The sequence below is a fragment of the Penicillium manginii genome (genome assembly GCF_028828005.1).
Source record: "Penicillium manginii strain IBT 31320 chromosome Unknown utg000008l:1.0-3226943.0:1.0-3228205.0, whole genome shotgun sequence".
Taxonomy (NCBI): domain Eukaryota; kingdom Fungi; phylum Ascomycota; class Eurotiomycetes; order Eurotiales; family Aspergillaceae; genus Penicillium; species Penicillium manginii.
In genome coordinates, this window is record NW_026643109.1 from 2,203,469 (window position 1) to 2,223,714 (window position 20,246).

Genomic DNA, 20,246 nt, shown 5'->3' on the forward strand with positions numbered 1-20,246 from the left:
TTTGCGGTGACGGCGAGGCTGGAATGCTGCAAATTGTGAAGTTCGATTATGAATAGCAATAAAATTCTTTGAATTTTTGTCGACTCAAGGGCTTATTCGATCAAGATAGTCTAATATGCCTAGATAATTACCCATGTGAATTCTGAGTGATCCTGACCCGGAATACTTGCAAAAATGGCCAGTGTGATACTTGCCCAAGTGGCAAATCATGAAAAGAAATAAACACACTCCAGCCCTCGGCCATGTATCGATGGATATCCATGAATTTCGACTAGAGTTGAAATTTAATACCTAGGTAGCATACTAAATACATAAAAACAAACTATCGAAACCTTTTGTCTTGAGCCTCATGTGGAGATTGCAAAGACAACCTTTCGATAATGAGATTATGGTGCTCACCAATGCCTCATCTTCGAGTTGGACATGAGGGTGACTATATATATGTCCCCACACTGTATTAACCAGTCGATAAACTTCTTCATATATCGACTAAGAACGTCCATCGCAGGATTTTCATAGTTCCCCACTCCGATATCGCCTATTGGTATCTTTGGAATAGTTTCTGCTTCAATCTTGTCACTGTATGATAAGGGTCAACGGTATCACCTTTGCACCTTTGGGGCTAGCCTTGATCTTTAACATCGTTGTCCCACATCCTCTGTATTGCCTTTTCATGGACTCTAAATGAGCCCCACATCCCTGATGGCATTTGGTAAATACACCTTTTTCTTTTCCGCCTCTAATCCGACCAGTTATATTCTATTTTCCGACATAATTTTCAACTAATTATAACCTGATTTACCGACAGGACCGGCGGAAATTTGACCCGTATGCAAACTGTGTGTGCATCTGGCGAATCTCGAGGTAGGTTTCAACAAGGACTGCATAGAACTCGAGTTGAGATCAGCTCATGTCGGCGATTATCCATTTAATATTAATTTCGCCGCAATATGGAGAAATCCACATGGTATTTAACCAGATTTGGAGACAATTGTATCAACAACGTGGGGTATATGATGCTGGCTTCAAGTGGGTTATGTGGGGTCAAATGGATGCCGAATTGTAACTCTCTATTTATTCAAAGACTACCGCGTCCAGTTCTTGCCGCTTTGTAATATCCTGGTATTCTGTCAATATTCTAACTAGTTGTATTTTCGCTATTTGATCTAGTCACTGATTTCTTAGTTGCCATCAACATGAGATGTACCACACTATACGCTTTTCTTGTGACTTCATTTATCGCATTAGTGAGTGAAGCATCTAGAAATAGCAGTACCTGTACAAAGGCCATTTTTGAGCATGTCCTCCCTAAAGAAGCAACTGTCTTATCGACGGTCTTCGTTGAATCTGGGGGTAGCTACGGCGAGGGCGCTCCCGACATTGCCTATCCCTCAAACTCAACAAGTCTCCCGGAGCTCTGCGCTGTAATTGTCCACGTCACCACTTCTGCTATCTCTTCTTATCGATTTGGTCTCTTTCTTCCTTCTCAGTGGAACCAGCGTTTTCTCGCAGTTGGCAATGGGGGGATTTGCCGGTGGCATCAACTGGCTAAGCATGGGTAACGGCGTGACTTATGGCCACGCTGTTGTCTCGACAGATACTGGGCACAACTCGACTAGCACAGATGTCTCATGGGCACTTGATAATGAGGAGAAGCGGAAAGACTTTGGCTTCCGAGCAATTCACGGGTCGGTCGTATTTGGCAAAGCTCTGACTGAAGCCTTCTACCGCCGAGACATTGCGTATTCGTATTATTCCGGATCTTCGACTGGCGGCCGACAAGGTCTCAAAGAAGTGCAGCTTCATGCCGATTCATTTGATGGAGTTATTATTGGCGCCCCAGCGTGGTGGACTGCACACCAGCAGCCATGGACAAGCAAAGTTGCAACTTACAACCTACCCGTATCAGGTTCCAACCACATTCCGAGTGATCGATTCTCCGTCATCGCCACGGAAGTTATCAAGCAATGTGATGCCATCGATGGAGTCGTCGACGGCATTGTATCATCTCCGAATGAGTGCGACTTTGATAGCTTAGCATTGGCTTGTGATGACGATGTCCAGAATACCTCAGCGTGTCTCACGGCCCCTCAACTCAAGACTCTGCGAGATATATACGCCAATTATACTGTTAATAGAGAACTTATTTTTCCTGGAATGGAACTAGGCTCCGAGGCAACTTGGTCAATGATTCTCTCTGGCGATGCACCATCCGCCCTTGGGGATGGCTATATCCAGAACTTCGTATTGAACGATCCCGACTGGACTTGGGAGCAGTACAACGACAGCATAGTCTTGCTTGCTGAAGAGTTCGACCCGGGTGAATGCACGGCCTGGGATTATAACGCTCTCGGCAGATTTCGCGAGCGTGGTGGCAAGCTCTTCCTCTTCCACGGCCTTGCCGATGGTGGCATTGTGCCTCGCGCATCTGGTGTCTTTTATGAGCGCACATTGGATCTTTTTGGAGGCTTGAATATTGTCCGAGATTGGTTTCGATTATTCTATATCCCGGGGATGGAACATGTGGGAGACACTCCCGTCGGAGCACCCTGGTTTATCTCTGGTGGCTCCCAAGCAAGTCGTCTGGGATCGAACGCATGGGCGGGACGGGCTGGATTAGACGACCCGCAGCATGACGCGCTGCTAGCTTTAATGGATTGGGTTGAGAAGGGGATGGTTATCAAGCAGGTTATTGCGACTACGTGGACCAACTCGACCGATCCTGATTCGGGAGTGCTTCGACAGAGGCCACTCTGTCCTTACCCAGAGAGACAAGTCTATATTGGTGGCAACGAGAAGGTTGCAGAGAGTTGGAAGTGTGTCTAGGGACTCAGATATAATGGAATGACTCTCGGGAGGACAATTTCAAGCTGTAGATTACTCCTGATGGGGAGATTTTACAATTCTGCATTCGGAAATTTGGTATGAAATGAAACAATAAAAATCTATTTGTCTATTTGTCTATCTTCTACTAGTAGTACATCTGGGCAGACTGAAGATACTTCTTCTCTACTCCAAGTCTTTGAATCCCATCTGGACCCACTTCGATTTCACTTTCTCCTTTAATTCTTCTGGATACGAATGTTCGAAGTCAGCCGGAACCCAATCGCGACCGGTTTTATATTCAGTCGGCATCAGCGCGTCAGAAACAACCTTTCCACCTTTGACCGGCGAGCCATTGCCATGGCTCATATACGGAACGAGAGGGAATCCACGCACATCCTCAAAGAAAGTCTCATCGAGATTGGGTCGGCAACGCGTCGAGAAGGCCCACATAACGTCCTTGCCATTGTAAACATCGATATCTTCACCTACGAGCACCAGGCGGTGGATAGTGTAACCCGCCTTGCAGTTAAACACAAGATCGCCAACTCTCTTGGAGAACTCCTTCGGGGTGGTCTTAAGCTCACGAAGCTTAGCACCATCGATGCGGAGGGCCACCCAGGTGACCTGAGACTCGAATGGTGCAAAGGCATCTGTAATGGGCAGTCCCTCCTTCTGGCAAATCTTGCGAATTTCTGCTGCGGCGAGCGATCCGATCATTGTGTGCGTCTCATCGGTGAGACGGCCGCAGGAGGACATGGGGAGAATGGGGTTGTTGCGGTATGTGATGCGATCGACCTTGTACTTGGGCCAGAGATGGGTATCAGCTGGGAAAACATAACCGTGCATTTCGCCGAAAGGACCCTCGGGTGCCATTTCGGTAATGGAAAGGGTACCCTCGAAGACAATCTCGGCAGTGGCAGGAACGTGCAAATTATTCGTGTCGCATTTGACCAATTCCAGTGCCTCGCCTGTCATGGCACCGACATATTCGGCCTCGGATACACCGTCTGGAATGGGCATGCTGGACGCCATGATGGCAGCAGGGGGAACACCAAAGGCTAGAGCCCAGGGGACATCGCGACCCTCCTTCTTCCACATTTGGTGGATCTGCCAGATATGCTGGGGCTCGATAACGAGGCCAGTGAGATGGTTTTTGTCATGAACCATTGCACGTGCGATGGACCAGTTGGTCCAGGAGCCGTCGGGCGACTGGACAACGTGCATGCCGTAGGTCTGAATATACTTTCCACCATCGTGCTGATGGATCATAGGGACAGGGAGAGTAGTCAAATCAAATTCACCGTCAACGAGGACATTCTCCTTGCAAGGGCCGGACTCGACAATGCGCGGGGCGATAGGGGGCAGTTCGGACGCAGACAGCATTTTGTCAAGGATCTCACGCATGGACGCGGTGGGTGGTAAAGCCAAATGGCGGGCAAGACGGCCGTAGCGATCTTTGGGCGAGGCGCGAAGAGAAGCCGGGGCACCGAGGATACGGAAAAGACCATTTTGGTTGCCGATGAGGTTATTGAAGAGAGGAGCTTTGTCGTCAGTTTCGCAGACGCGGCGAGTGATAGCTGCGGCTTCAAGATTGGGGTCGATTGGCTCGTTGATTTCGACGAGATCGCCATCCTCCTTCAGGGCTTCGACGAATGTTCGGAAATTGAGATGGGCCATGATATTATGGATAATAAAAGATGGTAAGCCGTATACAAGATTATTGTGTGATTGTGACTTGTAGGTTGATTGTCTCGGAGAGAACTCGTATTTAAGTAGCCCACCGGAAAACTCGGACCTACATCGGGATGCCGTGCCAGAGTAGTATACCCACCGAAGTGACCCGAGTCCGAGGTGCCGGCTTACTCTATTATGAGTATACAAACTGAGTACCCTTTATACCATGCAATTTGATGAGGATGGCACCCACCCCCGAGGTCCGAAGCCGAGAACCGAGATCTCCGCATTTCATGCAGCCAGTGAGTGGATCACGGCTTCGGAATCGGCAAAGCAGAGCAGGAGGTCTCTGCGGGGTATAAATGAGCTTCAATTGGCAACAGAACAGAATATTAACAGACACCTAGCATCTCAGCAAAATGTTTTACGAGCCCGGAAAGACAGAACATAACCTCCCGCATGACCCTTTCAAGGTAGACTTTTCCAATTGCCACCAATGCTGTCCAGCCCCATGCTGATTTGTGCGTAGGCTTGCGTGATCCCCCGCCCGATCGGATGGATTTCGACCAAGAACAACGATGGCCAAGCCAATCTGGCCCCTTACTCGCAATTCAACAACCTTACCTTTGACCCGCCATATGTGATGTTTTCCTCGAACCAGACAGTCTCGGGCACACGCAAAGACACAGTGATAAATGCGGAACAAACTGGGCGATTCGTTTGGAACCTCGCAACATGGGATCTGCGTGAAGCGGTCAACATCTCCGCCGAACAGGTCCCTTATGGGGTGGACGAGTTCACCCGTGCGGGGGTCAGCAAGGAGGCCGCACACACTATGGATGTTCCAATGGTGGCAGAATCGCCGGTTAAGTTCGAATGTGAGTATCACTCAACTGTCCGCTTACCTGGCAATCCGCCGATGGGAACCGTCGATGTGGTGATTGGACGGGTCGTGGCCGTGCATATCCGGGACGAAGTTTTGACAGATGGATTGCTGGATGTTCGTAAGACGCAGCCGATCGCGCGATGTGGATACTACCAATATGCGGTGGTGCGTGAGACATTCGAGATGGTAATCCCAGGCATGTCCGAGGATGTACTTTACGGGCTGGAGGGGAGTGCACGAGGAAATGCCAATGCCAATACCCGAGCGGCCAATAAAGGGGAGGACGATACAAACGACAATGCCAATGCTCGGTTGAATCCGAGTGGGGCCATTTGAATCTGTATCAATAGGAGAGTTATCTCGTGCTGTTATACGCTAGTTCCTAGTCAATATGAAGTTTCTGGATGCAGGGTCCAAATTCCACCTCAGTGTGGCGCGTTCTAGAAGTTTAGCTGCACTTTATGGTCATGCGTCAACTATTCCACCTTCTACATTCAGAAATAGCTTTATCAAAGAAGTCAAAGTACAGGATAAGCGTGGCAAAGGGTTAGGATAGAGCTGGCAAATGAGAGGATCCACAAGTTCTCTCGTCCTGCCGGGATATGCTGAATTAGGGTTATCGCCCGCCACTCATAATGCTGCCCGCCTTTTGCTCCAATGAATATCCCGGCCAAGCTGTGATGTTGCACTGCGTCCTGCCAGCCAAGTGCAAGCCAAGGATCCTTGGCATTAATGTTGGCCAGTCGTAATCATAGCACCATCGCAGCGGGCCAATAGCTCACCACCAGCCAATCTCCGCCCAGACTTCCGATTGTGCCATCCCGGCAAGATCCTGCGATACGCGGCGGCACGCGACTTTTTACGGCCAGTGGCAAGCTTGTGGCACAGACAAAGATATCCAAATAAAATTCGGGCAAGCCATGAAAAGGAAAAATCAATCGGATACCGACGGTGCCTGGCTTGGCTAGATTCCAAGTACTACGCCGCTGGGGGGGGGTCCGACCGATGGCGACCACAGACTAGTCTAAGACGCAAACTGGGGAAACACAAGATAGCCACGCGAGATAGGTGTCACAAGCTGAAATAGCACTAGACTGATGCTAAACCGTGGTGGCTGGTCGAGTTGTGCCGCACCTCCTGGTCGACTTTAAAAGCTTTACACGCCCACTTCCCTCTGATCTTCTCCTCATCCGTCGCAGTCTCGCATTTCAACTACTTTCGTTTGCACTACACTATACTGTTTTGCACTAAGTAGTGCTCCTTTGCCTGCGATGAATGTCTCCGATCCTGTCGACCAGGCCGAGATCGCCAAGTCCAAGGCCATCGCCCACGACATCGTGGACGAGAAACACAACCTCGCCGTCAGTGAGAAGCAGGACCTCAGCATTGAGGCTGCTCCACAATCCTTTATCGGTGACGACGATGACTTGAAAACAATCCCAACCGACGAGGAGTTGGCTACCCTACGACGTGTCTCTGGAAAGCTTCCCTGGCAGACTTTTACCGTCGCTTTCGTCGAGTTGTGCGAACGTTTTTCCTACTATGGAACCACGGCAGTTTGTAAGCGCAACCCAATGAAAGCATCAACAAAGGTCGAGACTAACAAAAGCAGTCGTCAACTTCATTCAGCGACCGTTACCACCAGGCTCCACTTCCGGCGCTCTCACGACTGACTTCTCCAATGGTGTCCCAGGTGCTCTGGGCATGGGGCAACGTGCCTCGACTGGATTGACTTTGTGTGAGTTTTGGCATCATGAATGAATATTCCTGCGCGAATGAGACAGAGCTGACTCTGCTGAACGAATAGTCAATCAGTTTTGGTCCTACATTATGCCCCTCGCTGGTGCTTGGGTGGCTGATCAATACTGGGGTCGTTTCCGCACCATCTTCGCCTCCATTGCCTGCGCTCTAGTCGGCCATACTATCCTGATCATCTCAGCCATTCCACAGGTCATCTCTAGGCCTGGTGGCTCGATTGGTGCTTTCTCTATTGGACTTGTCATCATGGGCATCGGAACCGGTGGTTTCAAGTAGGTCTCTCACATAAGATACTCTGCAGCAACGTTTCTGACCTTTTAGATCCAACATCTCCCCCCTGATCGCAGAGCAATATCCCGATGAGAAGCCTTACATCAAGACCTTGAAGAGTGGCGAGCGCGTGATTGTCGACCCTGCTGCGACTATTGCTCGCATCTATCTGTACTTCTACCTTATGATCAATATCGGCTCTCTGACTGGTCAGATCAGCATGGTTTATGCAGAGCGCTACATCGGCTTCTGGCTATCTTACCTGCTTCCCACATGCATGTTCTGCGTCTGCCCACTCGTGCTAATCCTTTGCCGCAAGAACTACAACCTCGTTCAACCCACTGGCTCTGTCTACGGAAAGGCATTCCGTCTCTGGAGACTCGCAATGAAGGGTCGCTGGAGCTGGAACCCTATCAATTGGTTCAAGAGCAACAGCAGCGGTAACGACCGTGAGTTCTGGGACCATGTTAAGCCAAGCCGACTGGGTGATAACAAGCCGGTGTGGATGACCTTTGATGATGCGTGGGTGGATGAGGTGCGCCGTGGTCTCAAGGCTTGCCAAGTTTTCCTCTGGTATCCGCTGTACTGGCTGGCATACAACCAGATGCTGAACAACTTGACCTCCCAAGCCGCAACCATGAGACTCGGCGGTGTCCCCAACGATATCGTCAACAACCTCAACCCATTTGCTTTGATCATCTTTATTCCCATCATGGACCGCTTCGTTTACCCAGGTCTTCGCAGAATGGGATTCAACTTCACCCCACTCAAGCGAATCACAGCTGGTTTCTTTGCCGCCGGACTTGGTATGATCGTTGCAACTGTGACCCAGTACTATATTTACAAGGTCGGACCTTGCGGGAAGGAAGCCAACTACTGCCTGGAAGTGGAGGGCAAGTACAGCGACATCTCAGTGTGGGTTCAGGCACTCACCTACATTCTCGGTGGTCTCTCCGAGATTTTCGCGTCCGTGACATCCCTTGAATACGCCTTCACCAAAGCCCCCAAGAATATGCGTTCTCTCGTCCAAGCCGTGGCACTTTTCATGAACGCAATTTCTGCCGCTATCGGACAGGCAATGGTTGGACTCTCTGCCGATCCTCTGCTGGTTTGGAACTATGCTCTTACCGCAATTCTTGCGTTTATCGGCTGCGCTGGCTTCTGGCTGACCAACTACAAATTGGATCGCGAGGAAGATGAGCTCAACATGCTGCCTACTGGCAGAGGATTTGAGGAAAGGGCTGAGGAAGATGCGGAGAGAAGGTAGATAACTAATATGTTTTAAAACACTTAATTGAGAGGGGTTTGGAAAAGGTGAATTATTAGGCTGTCCCAGTCACGGGTTATTGAGATACGATAATAATGATATTCCTTTCTGTATCGGACACTTCAACGGTTCCTTATATATCTTCCTTCACTCTTAAAAAAAGCAAAACTCTCAGCAAGCTTCAGAGCAAATGCGACTGGAAAAATTGTTCTAGTAACGACGTTCTCCATTGGGGAGATACATTTCTTTGATCCCTTCCATTTTTCTCATTGTCTGCGCTCGGATCAAAAGGCCGCCTGACACAGGTGAGGTTTCATCGACAACAAGTCTCATCAGCGCAAGACGGAGTAGCTGCCAATTCACTAAAGTCTTGGAGCTTTTGAGGGGTTTCAGCTCGAAAATTGCGATCTCGTCCAATCGGAGGCTCCAGAAAGATTGGGGCAATCGCCACTGAGATATGGAAACCAGAATTTCTATATCCCTAACATCTTTGAGGCTATAATTTACGGGGCAAACCAAATCTGCAATCAAAACTGCAATATCCATAGATAATTGACTGAATGTGGAAACAACTCCTGGTCTCATGAACGATAGAAATTGGAACCGGTTGATGGTTTCCCCTATTCCAGGAATAAATAGCGGACTTTGATAAGTATCATCATTGGGCCTATGTAGCGAAGTAGATTCGATGGCAGGCTTGTTGACTGGCTTTTCTTCTTGACGCCAGTACCTCCGAGACACTTCGGCTAGCTTTGACAAATTTGATAGGGTGAATTCTGTTCCCAAAATATGGCCGAAAAGTGTCCAACAGTGGGCATGAACATAATATCCGATTGCTAGTTCCTTCTTTTGGACGGGTTTCGTCTCCCAATACCCCGAGGCGAGAACTTGGTTAATATCTTGTGATGGAATCGAAATTTAGGTGCGCTGCGAACACAAGCCTTAGCAGGGTCCGTGGGAACATAATAGGCCCCAGGAACTTGAAGCGGATTTGGATTGGCGCAGTTTCCGATGACGCTTATTCCCGATAAATAGCATCTTGAGCTTGTTTATTCAATTACTGGACACATAAGCAATGGCATTGAATGTAATGGCCGATAAAGACTCACTTGCGCGGTATAGGTTGGAACTCCATTGTGAAAAACCAGGGATACATGTACTTTCGGCTTCTTTGGAGGAAACCATGAGGTGGCTTCGATAAGACCTGCCAGTGTAGCAAGTTTTCCATTTCTTTTCGACCACTACATAGTATGATTCTCCTGTTATAAAAATACATATGTGTCGCTTGCAAATCGTGTCCTAGTCCTGGCATCTGCATTCCGCATAGCAAACATGTTGGTGTTTCAGCAGTGGGGGAACTTTGGCTTGCCACGGGCATCATGATCTAAAACTCTAAGATTAAGACGGAGATAACTTTTGGTTTGATTTTCAGAAGAGAAGTCGTATTCAGTTGTTTTACCATTACGCCTGACACTCTATGTCATGATTTGTGCTGGACTGTTGGAACCCGTGGGTCGCATCGGAGATTCGAAGATAAAAGGAAATCGTAATTGACGACAAAACCATTCCCAACCAAGCCTAAACTAGGCGTTAGTGAAAAGTTAATATAAAGGTTCAACACCCCCGTCAGCTTTAAGGGTGAGCTCATCTCTGAACTTATACCAGCCGTCGTCCAGCCCGGTGCCGCTCCCGGAAGTTTGCAAGCTCCGCACGACAATCATTCCCCTCCTCATCGTGCGCCTGCCCATCTCCCCCGTCATAGACTGGTATCAAGCCATCAGGAACATCATGGCAAAGGTCATCCATGGACTTAAAATCAAAATTTATGTACATCCACCACAAGTTACGAACCCTCACCCTCATGAACCCTTTGTAACTTGGTATATCATACTTTATCCCCTGTTCATACCGCCCATCGACCATGCCAACAAAGCCAACATTGCCCCACTGACGCTCACCCCTCTCATTAAAAGGGTCCGTCGTCGCGATAATCGATTTCAAAGACCGCTCATCGATCACAAGACATCCCCCAAATCGAGAAGTGCCGATAGATTTGTACTCACCGGCCGCACGCAGGTATTCAGCAAAATGCGCCCGAATAGTTTCAATGCCAGCACCATTCCAGTAATCCGGATCGGAAATAATCACATTCTTGTGTGCCTCTTTCACCAATCGTTCCGGGCGGGAGTTGCGAGCATTCACGTGGTGATTCTTGAACTCGGCCTCGAACTCGCAAAATGTCAACCGTGTCAGCTTTTCCATGGCTATGGGCCAAAGCTCTTCTGACTCGGGCGTGTAAACGGTTCGGTATATAATATAACCCCACGGAGATCCCGATGTCCCAAGGTTTCTCAGGAAACGACATCCCAGGCATCTATCGCCCGAGTTGCAGAGCTCTTTTTGCCACGTTCTGATGGCCTCATCGGTGAATTCTGGATGGAACCAGCGGTGTGGCCAGGTTGGGTGATGGTAGAATTTGCTTATATCTGTTTCTTCCACCAGCGCGTTCATCGCAGACGGAGTCAATTTCGGTGATGGGGTAAAATTCCGCGTTGGATAATGGTAGGTAACATAGTAGCAAAAAAGTAGGAAGAGTAGTACGTAATAAACCGCAGATAACTCCATTGTTGACCATGCAAAATGAACAGAGGTATTTCCGAGAAAATATGAAAGGGAACTTTGACTTCAAATAGGACTTCGGAAGAATCTACCCTTTAGGCCCCTGCAGGGCTCTAGGCAGAGATACTTGTGGGTCCCGCTAACTAACTTCATGCTCGTCTAGTACAAATTAGACAAGCGTACCGATGCCCCAGGTGTACTAGTAACTACTACAAAGATAAAATCGGATTTAACTGTCAATCATGCTATATTCACTTTATCACTGGCAGTGTATATATAGGCGCTCCATTGACACATCGCCCTACTTCAACAGAGAAAAGCCAAACCACTTGAAATATACAATCCAAACGCCAATCATAACTGGTATATCCGAACTAATCATATACAATCACCAACCCAAGCATCGTCAATCTAAGCCTGCTTAGGCCTCAACTGCACATTGCCCTTCACATAGTCCATGCCAGTCTCCAAATCGCCATTCGTCGCAAACTTGATATCCTTATGGTAATGATCACGTGCCTGCCAGGGACCCTTATCACCCGCCATGGGCAAATGCTTCGAAGCGACCGTGACATAAGTAGAGTTCAGATTCAACAAAGGACGCTCTTCAAGAGTCTTCTCTTCATTGGCACGCATGCGAGGCGTAGCCGAAACAAGCTTCCGCTCCTTCATAGTGCGCAGCAAACGAGTGATAAACTGAACCGTCGCATCCGCACCAAGAGTCCACGAAGCATTTGTGTACCCAATAATGAAACTGGCATTCGGTAGATCCTGCAACATAACCCCATTCCAAAGGAACTTGGATCCGATCTCGATCTTCTTCCCGTCAACGGTGAGATTCGAACCCCCCGCAATTTGCAACTGCAGACCCGTCGCGGTGACAATGATATCTGCGTCGAGCGATTCGCCTGAGTTGAGTGTGATGCCGCGCTTAGTAACCGTTTTTATTGTGTCGGTGCGAACATCGGCCTTGCCGCGGCGTAGACTCTGGAAGAAATCTCCATCCGGGCAGACGCACAGTCGCTGGTCCCAGGGGTTATAGCGGGGTTTGAAGTGGGGATCGTGGCTGATGTGAGAGGGTAATTGGCGGGAAACATTCTGCCTCAAAATCCAGCGGGAAAAGCCCGGGAAACGTTGGCAGAAGAGGAAGAAGATGCGCGAGGTGTAGATCCAGATGAACCGTTGCAGGCGGTGGTACAGTGATGAGGGGAGTAGGTAGGCGAGCCAGCGGGAATTGGAGCGGTTGGGCAGGGAGAGAATGTATGTTGGACTGCGCTGGAGCATCGTGACGCGCTCGGCCTTTTCCGCGAGATTGGGGAGGAGAGTTATAGCCGTGGCACCGGAGCCAATGATGACAACCTTCTTACCGGCGTAATCAAGGTTCTCGGGCCAGAATTGTGGGTGGATGATTTGACCCTGGAAGTCATCTAGATTGGGGATGTTGGCCTTTAGAGGCTGGTGATAGTTATAATAGCCTGTGCCGAAGATGACGAAGCGGGCGCGGAGAGTGGTGGGGGTACCATCTGCGTCAACGTTCAAAGACCAGACATTTTCGGTAGAAGACCAATCAGCCGAGTTGAGGCGATTGCGAAATCGGATGTTCTTCGCGATGCCAAACTTCTCAGCGGTGTCGCGGACGTAGGATTTGATGGCGCTGCCCTCGGCGATGGGATTGCTGCGGTTCCATGGGTTGAAGGCGAAACCAAAGGTAAAGAGATCGGAGTCGGAGCGAATACCAGGGTATTTGAAGAGATCCCAGGTACCACCAAGGTCGTCGCGAGCTTCAAGGATAGAGTAGGAGAAACCGGGCAGCTGGTCTTGCACGCGATATCCGGCGTTAATGCCGGAGATACCAGCGCCGACAATAATCACGTCGAAGTCGGTGGCAGGGGAGCCAGCAGAGCCATTTGCATGACCATTCATTGTGGCGGCAAAATGTGAGAGGGAGATGTTGGGGAGAAGTGGAGTGGAGAAGTGAAAACGAGAGCGTCTTTAATCTTATAATCTCTGCGCATTTGGCACTGCTAAAAGAAGACCCTCACATGCCTCGGTTTCACGGCGATCGGTGGGTCTCTCTGCATGGACTCAATGTTGGGGCACTCGTGAGTATTAGATGATGGCATAGATTGATTTGGGTCGTATGGAGTGTTTTCGTATCTCTATAGAGTACCAGTACCTATTGTACATTCATTATCATTCAACGCTTCTGATATTTCCGACAATCGACTGTCTATCTTTTGAAGATTTTAGGGCTTCTCTTCCGTGCTGTTATCAGAATACAGTATCGTCCCTCACGATCCGTCCGCATTCTGTAATATACCGTATTCTATTTACCGATCTATATCTTCTTTCTTCTACCCTGCTTTATTATCCTTCAGGGTATGAAAATAATCTGTCTCGTAGAGTAATATCACCATGCCATACTCGCATTATTGCGTACACTCTACTCAATGCTGGGGTACCTCGGTAGGGGGGGTGTATGTTCATCTTTACTGAAAGTGGATAGCAGTGCGAACTCCTCCACAGTTTGCTTTTCTCGCTTTCACACTGACCCACCGAGGATGTTGTCCTCCCTCCACCTTCACGTACCTCGGTCAGGGCCGAGGTCTTATCTTATATTCTGGCGCTATTCTTACACGCCTCGACTGCTTTATTGATGCGCAATTGACCTTTGCGCAGCCTTCATTGCTCGCTCTGCTCGATATCACCACCGGCCATGTCTGTCAAACTCACCCTCCAGCAGAAGCTGGATTTCCTCCCAGCCCTCGCCTCCATCTCCCTCGCCGCCTTCTTTGGAATCATAACTGGCCTCTGGCGCACCGAGCGACAAGCGAAAACACTCTTCCTCCACATCGGCTATGCCGTCATGCGCAAGGTGACGGCACGTCTTACCCCGTCGCAGATGCAATATGCCACACCCACGTCCAACAAAGTCTACGAACAATATGCCCGCAAGGCCCGCATTCAAGCTCAGACTGTCCAGTTGGAACACGGTGCGCTCGGTCACTGGATTGGTGATCGCGATGCGACCAACGTGATGATCTGGTACCACGGTAAGCTCATCTACCCCCTGACAGCCCTCAAAGTCTGGCAATGCAATGTAATGCAGTGCTAACGTCTCTCCAGGCGGCGGATTTGGCCTGCCTGCCAACATTGGCTACTTCAAATTCTACGCACAGCTCGTTCAAACCCTTAAAACCTCAAACAAATCTCTCGCCGTCTTCTCCCTCACCTATACCCTCGCGCCGACCGAAACATACCCAACCCAACTAAAACAGGCCGTTTCCGCAGCGCGCTACATTCTCTCAACTGGCCGATCCCCCGAAACAATCTTCCTCGGCGGCGATTCCGCAGGCGGAAACCTCGTCAGCGGTGTCCTCTCCCACCTCGCCCATCCCCACCCTCAAATAGAACCCCTACCCCTACACAACAACGCCAAGCTTGGCGGCGCAGCCATGATCGCACCATGGACCCTCCTCGACACCGAATTCCCCGATCAAGAGATTTATCACGGCGGTGACTTGATCACCCAAGCCGTCGCGCAACCATGGGCTAGCGCATACATTGGCAAGAGTCCGCGGGATAACTATACCGATCTATCCAATGCGCCGGTGGAGTGGTTTAAGAATTTCCCTGTCAACCGCGTTCTTATCACGGGCGGCGGTAATGAGATTCTCCTTCCGATTATTCAGGACTTCGCGGCGAAATTCAAGGAAGGGTTTGAACGTGTCGAATTGTTTATTGGACATCGTGAGTGCCATGTTGCGCCGATCTACAATTTGTATCTTGGTGATACGACGGAGACGGCGCAGGGGAAGAAGGTTAAGAGTTGGTTGGTTGAGTTGGCAGAGTAGACAGAATAGTACCGTATATTACGCAGTAAATATTATTTTTTATATTAAGAAACACTTGCATAATCCATGTCGTAACACGTTCAGCCCTACTAAGATCTGTGCGACTATCAACTTGACGGTAAACAAATTTGGAGAATCCCATCATCACAGGATCATTTCCAAGATACAGAACGCGTAGAACTCATTATTGTACATTATGATGGCACCATTCCATTCACATGCATATATACTCCCATCTTCACACTTATTTCCATCCCACCCCGCATTCAATGGTTCATAGCTGCCTTGAATAATGCGCTGCCCTTGAAATTCCCCTCATTTTCACATGCAGGAACCTGCAACTCTATTTTCACGCTAGCCCAGTGGAGCAACACTAGTCCCAAAATAGTAAAATATCCCCGGGCGCCGCATAAAGTCCACCTTCAAAGGGCCGGACATACATCATCGGACTGTCATGCTCTGGTGGTTCTCATGTGTATACATCCTGGTTGCCTAAAAGGGATGCCAGGGAATACTATTGTGATCCCACATTATATCAATGATTTTTTATGATTACTATTCAAGATGCTTATACTTGACCATATATACTCAGTGCTCCATTAGTGCTCCATTTTATGCTCATCTTCATTCTTGAAGTGGAGCCATTAGATAAAAGATAAAATTCCTCTTCCCCAGCTCTCCCCAGCTTCCTAAGGTTGCTTCGACCTTCCCCCACATTTTCTTCCTTGTCATCTCCCCTCTTACCCTCCAAGATGAATATTCCGGCCCTCTCAGCCCTGTCCATCGCCGAGGGCTACCTCATCCAACACTTCCTCTTTCCGGACTTCGCCTTCCGTACTCTCGTCCTTGCTGCTTTAGCCAGCAATCTCCTATTCAAAGGAATCTACAACTTTCTCATATGGCCCCTCTTCCTTAATCCACTCCGCCATCTCCCCACAATCCCAGGCCTCTTCAACAATGCCAAGATCATTTTCGACTCGCCCCGTGGCCGCACCCCGCTGGAATGGATGAAGACGGTCCCCAACGATGGCCTTATTCACATGCGTGACAGTATCAGCCAGAGCTATCTCATCGCTACAAATCACCAGGCTCTACTCGATATCATGAGCACAAATACATACGACTTCGAGAAGCCCTGGCGTGCCCGCAACTTTCTCGCCCGGATCTTAGGCTTTGGTCTCATCCTTTCCGAAGGTCCCGCCCACAGGAAGCAGCGCAAAGCCCTGACTCCCGCTTTCAATATCAAGAACATTCGAGCCATGTATAGCCTCATGTGGGAAAAGACGGTCCAGTTACTGGAAGAAATGGAGAAAGAGCTCGCGGAAAACCCGATGGAGGGAACTAGCCCCGAAGACAAAGTCGGCAAGCTAGAGATGGGCGTCTGGGGAAGGTATGTCTCGTATCATCCACCTCTTTCACTGCAGATTCGGTATGCTGACAGATTAGCCGAGTCACACTCGACATTATAGGGCCTGTAGCAATGGGCCGTGATTTCCGCTCCATTCAAAATAAAGATAACAAGGTTGCGGAAAGTTTCCTCAGAATCCTGGAGCCAACGACTGAGAAAATGGCCTTCCTCGCCATGAACTTCATTCTCCCCCAGTGGATTGCCCAGCGCGTTCCCTGGCGCTTGAACAAGGTCGTCGCCGACGAGACCGGATTCCTGCGGAACCTCTGCAACGATATCGTCAAGGAAAAGCGAACCTCTCTCGCCGCATCCAAGGCTTCAGCCAAGGACCTCGAAGCCGATGTCCTGGGCACGATGATGTTGGGTGGAGATTTCTCGGACGAAGAACTGGTCGATCAGATGCTGACATTCCTCGCCGCGGGCGTAAGTTGAAATCCACCACAGCCACGGCCATCCATTCTGCACAGCTTCCATCGCTAACTAAACCACTTCTTCTAGCACGAAACAACCGCCGCCGCTCTAACATGGGCCTGTTACCTCCTCACTCTCCACCCAACATACCAAACACGTCTCCGCGAAGAAATCCGCACCCAAATCCCCTCAGCATCAAGCCCGATAACCCACCAAGACCTCGAATCTCTCCCCCTACTAAACGGCGTCTGCGAGGAAGTCCTCCGCCTCTACCCCACCGTTCCCGCCACAATCCGCGAAAGTATCCGCGACACAATGATCGCTGGCAAGCGTGTGCCCCAGGGAACAAGAATCCTCCTAATCCCGTACGCAATCAACCGCTGCCCGCTATTCTGGGGCGAGAATGGCGAAGATTTCCTGCCTGAGCGCTGGATTGATACGGATCCCAAGACGGGGAAGAGTGTGCCGAACAAGAATGGAGGCGCGAGTACAAATTTTGCGCAGATTACTTTCTTGCATGGGCAGCGTGCTTGTATTGGGAAGGATTTTGCGAGGGCGGAGTTGCGTTGTGCGGTTGCAGGTGTTGTTGGTAGGTTTGCTTTTCAGATGCAGGATCCTAAGCAGGAGATTCATGTTGCTGGTGCTGTTACGACGAAGCCGGTTGAGGGGATGAATTTGGCTATGCGGAGGGTTGAGGGGTGGTAGTAGGTCCAATACTGTGGACTATCGGAGCTGAAGCTGAAAAGAATCGTGAGGGATGTCACGGTGTTAATGAGAAATGATTGGGTGGCGTTTTATGTACATTGTGTTTGTTTTTGAATAATTATGGAGTAACTTGATCTTTATACTTTACTCTGTATGAACCAAGTGCGTTGTTTTCCTAGGCGCCCTGGTCTTGCGTAAGATGCTTAGCTGGCTAATGTAAGAAGTTGTAGCTGGTTTCTTTCGGAGGAGAGAGCACTTTGAATATTAAAGTGTCATAATTCTCGGAAGTATCTTTAAGAATTGAAGAGTAAATCCCCCTTGTCAGTAGCTCCGAATGGTTTAGGGGTCTTGGCCCTACCTGTTTGGGGGAAAGAGTGGTTAGGTTGATTAATGAAACGCTAGTAGCTGCCTTGAACCACCTTTTTGCCATTTTTGTATACTCTCCAGGTTCAAAGATCGAATCCAGGACTTGGGCTTTTTTTCGGCGTCTTTCTCTTTTTGTTTTGTTTGCTGTTGTCGTTCGCTGTTGCCAACGGGAGTGATTAGGCTGCGGAAGGACCGCAGTTGAACCGGATTTGGATCAATTCTCACTCTTGTTACTATTGAGTATTCCGCGTCTCGGTTCAAAGCTTGGGGATTTATGCAGATAAATAGAAGAATTACATGTACTATGGTAGGGAATGTAAGAATTTAGGGGTTATAGAGCCCTCAAAGGGTGCATTTAGAAATTATTGAGGGAATAGAAGTGAGAAATATTAGGTAGTCATAATCCAATTCAGAATCGGCGATGTGCTGTGACTCTCCACAAGTGCTCTAGGCACGCCACTTGGACCCACGCCATTGCAAAAGGACAGTAGGCAAAATGCTGACAGCAAAAATCAATGCCACAGCAATTCCAGCGCCACCACCCCATCCAACTGTTTCGAACATCTGCGGAAACCAAAAAGGACCAATGAACCCCCAAATCTGTCGCACAAATGTGATAAAAACGCCTACACTCGCCGCATCTGTGCGATAGCAGTCCACGGCATAGGTAATATTGATCGTAGTGACAATCTGATTACCACCAGCTGCAATTGCTGCTCCAATGATAGGGGTGATATTCCACTTATCACCAGCCTTGCCCAACTGTACGCAGAACACGACAACGCCACAAACTGTCAACACATGACCGATATAACTCAACCATAGTCTGTATTCCGGCTCCGGATACTGTCCACCCTTCTTCTGGCGCAGTTGCATCCACCGATCGGATATCAAACCTCCAACTTGTTCACCCAGTACTGAGCCAATGATGATACCCAGGAAGTGCAATCCGACTTGTTGCGTGTTCATTTCAAACTGCTCGGGGAATATCTGCGGTATTTCGATCGTGAGCATGATGCTGCCCCAGAGGAAGATCATTGCGTAGGCGGCAGCAGGTATCATCACGCAGGGCTTCATGACGTAGCTGAGTGGCTGGATGAAGTCCCACAATCGCAAAGGTGCCGGATCAATGCGTCGGAATTTGAACATGCTTTCCTTCACGCTTGTGACGTTGCTTCTGGCCGTTTCGTTGCGGAGGTAGAGGGATTCGGAGCCGAAGAGGAGGTAGACAATGAACTGGATACCGTTGACCTGATACAGAATTAGCGTCCGCTATGATTTTGTGAGATATTAAGCAAGCATGAGGACTCACGATGGCAAGTGTCCAATAAATCCATCGATATCCCACCCTCATCACCGCAAATCCAAATAAGAAGGGCGCAATCGGAACGCCGATCGTCACCATCAAAGTCCAATACCCCATGCAACGTGCTCGGTCCTTCTTGAAGAACACCTCGGCGACAACAGCACTGCCAATAGCTGCGGCGGGTGAAATGAAGAATGCGGTGATAGCACGACAAAGACCCATTGTGGCATACGAGTGACTTTCCGCGCAACCGATATTACCAACAAGCGCACAGATCAATGAGATGAGAAAGATGGGTCTGCGACCAAATCTGTTGCTCAAAGGTCGCCAAAAGAGCGGTGCGCCACCCAGCACAGCGATGAAGAGTGAGACAAGATAACTTGTTCGCTGCATACTCACCCCGAGGTCGGCTGAGATATTTACGAAAGCGGATTGGATTGAGGCGGCCGTGAAGAGACCGATCATAGCGTGGAAGACGACTAGAGAGAGGTTTAGCGTTTTCTACCGTGTTGCATCGCGTTAGTATCATCGTCTTCATCATTTCATCACCTCTCCGTCAAGATTCATCTTACCCGCCATGTAGACCAGTTATAAGGATCGGCATCATTCATATCAGGGATCGGATCAAGATCTAGCGTGCCATGTCTCGCAAGAAGATATTGTCGATGTTCCTCTGAAAGATGAGCAACACGATCTTCGACGTAGAAAGCGTCCGTCTTCCCGGTTTCAAGATTTGGGCTCACGCCCTCGACGTGGTGGGAATCGCTGCTTGTTTTCTCCATGTTGGATACTCCTTTGTTAACGATGATCTTGCAGCAAAGAAGAACGGGGTTCTACTTTTATAGCCCCCTTTCTTCGTACTCAGCTCTCCGCCGAATAGTCCGGGGATAAGGTCC

At 49.3% G+C, this 20,246-nt stretch overlaps 9 protein-coding genes across 9 annotated transcripts; 5 read left to right on the forward strand and 4 right to left on the reverse strand.

The window, feature by feature from the left end:
- Positions 1-1,518: 1,518 nt before the first annotated feature.
- N7533_011450 (uncharacterized protein) lies at positions 1,519-2,826 on the forward strand (the record flags this gene model as incomplete). The annotated part of the gene is made up of 1 exon (XM_057108100.1): positions 1,519-2,826. The coding sequence occupies one exon, from the start codon at positions 1,519-1,521 to the stop codon at positions 2,824-2,826; it is 1,308 nt and encodes a 435-aa protein (XP_056955478.1).
- A 183-nt stretch (positions 2,827-3,009) lies between these two features.
- N7533_011451 (UbiD family decarboxylase) lies at positions 3,010-4,503 on the reverse strand (the record flags this gene model as incomplete). Its single annotated transcript, XM_057108101.1, has 1 exon — positions 3,010-4,503. One exon carries the CDS (start codon positions 4,501-4,503, stop codon positions 3,010-3,012), a length of 1,494 nt encoding a protein of 497 aa, XP_056955479.1.
- Positions 4,504-4,919: 416 nt separating this feature from the next.
- N7533_011452 (flavin reductase family protein) lies at positions 4,920-5,722 on the forward strand (the record flags this gene model as incomplete). Its single annotated transcript, XM_057108102.1, has 2 exons — positions 4,920-4,973; positions 5,030-5,722. The coding sequence occupies 2 exons, from the start codon at positions 4,920-4,922 to the stop codon at positions 5,720-5,722; spliced, it is 747 nt and encodes a 248-aa protein (XP_056955480.1).
- Positions 5,723-6,657: 935 nt separating this feature from the next.
- On the forward strand, positions 6,658-8,681 carry N7533_011453 (uncharacterized protein; the record flags this gene model as incomplete). The annotated part of the gene is made up of 4 exons (XM_057108103.1): positions 6,658-6,946; positions 6,999-7,124; positions 7,194-7,416; positions 7,466-8,681. 4 exons carry the CDS (start codon positions 6,658-6,660, stop codon positions 8,679-8,681), a joined length of 1,854 nt encoding a protein of 617 aa, XP_056955481.1.
- Positions 8,682-10,337: 1,656 nt separating this feature from the next.
- Positions 10,338-11,192, reverse strand: N7533_011454 (uncharacterized protein; the record flags this gene model as incomplete). The annotated part of the gene is made up of 1 exon (XM_057108104.1): positions 10,338-11,192. The coding sequence occupies one exon, from the start codon at positions 11,190-11,192 to the stop codon at positions 10,338-10,340; it is 855 nt and encodes a 284-aa protein (XP_056955482.1).
- Positions 11,193-11,711: 519 nt separating this feature from the next.
- N7533_011455 (flavin-containing monooxygenase) lies at positions 11,712-13,223 on the reverse strand (the record flags this gene model as incomplete). Its single annotated transcript, XM_057108105.1, has 1 exon — positions 11,712-13,223. One exon carries the CDS (start codon positions 13,221-13,223, stop codon positions 11,712-11,714), a length of 1,512 nt encoding a protein of 503 aa, XP_056955483.1.
- A 793-nt stretch (positions 13,224-14,016) lies between these two features.
- N7533_011456 (lipase/thioesterase family protein) lies at positions 14,017-15,154 on the forward strand (the record flags this gene model as incomplete). Its single annotated transcript, XM_057108106.1, has 2 exons — positions 14,017-14,353; positions 14,427-15,154. The coding sequence occupies 2 exons, from the start codon at positions 14,017-14,019 to the stop codon at positions 15,152-15,154; spliced, it is 1,065 nt and encodes a 354-aa protein (XP_056955484.1).
- Positions 15,155-15,906: 752 nt separating this feature from the next.
- Positions 15,907-17,678, forward strand: N7533_011457 (cytochrome P450; the record flags this gene model as incomplete). Its single annotated transcript, XM_057108107.1, has 3 exons — positions 15,907-16,544; positions 16,601-16,985; positions 17,061-17,678. 3 exons carry the CDS (start codon positions 15,907-15,909, stop codon positions 17,676-17,678), a joined length of 1,641 nt encoding a protein of 546 aa, XP_056955485.1.
- An 813-nt stretch (positions 17,679-18,491) lies between these two features.
- Positions 18,492-20,132, reverse strand: N7533_011458 (uncharacterized protein; the record flags this gene model as incomplete). The annotated part of the gene is made up of 3 exons (XM_057108108.1): positions 18,492-19,295; positions 19,357-19,851; positions 19,923-20,132. 3 exons carry the CDS (start codon positions 20,130-20,132, stop codon positions 18,492-18,494), a joined length of 1,509 nt encoding a protein of 502 aa, XP_056955486.1.
- Between the last annotated feature and the right edge of the window lie 114 nt (positions 20,133-20,246).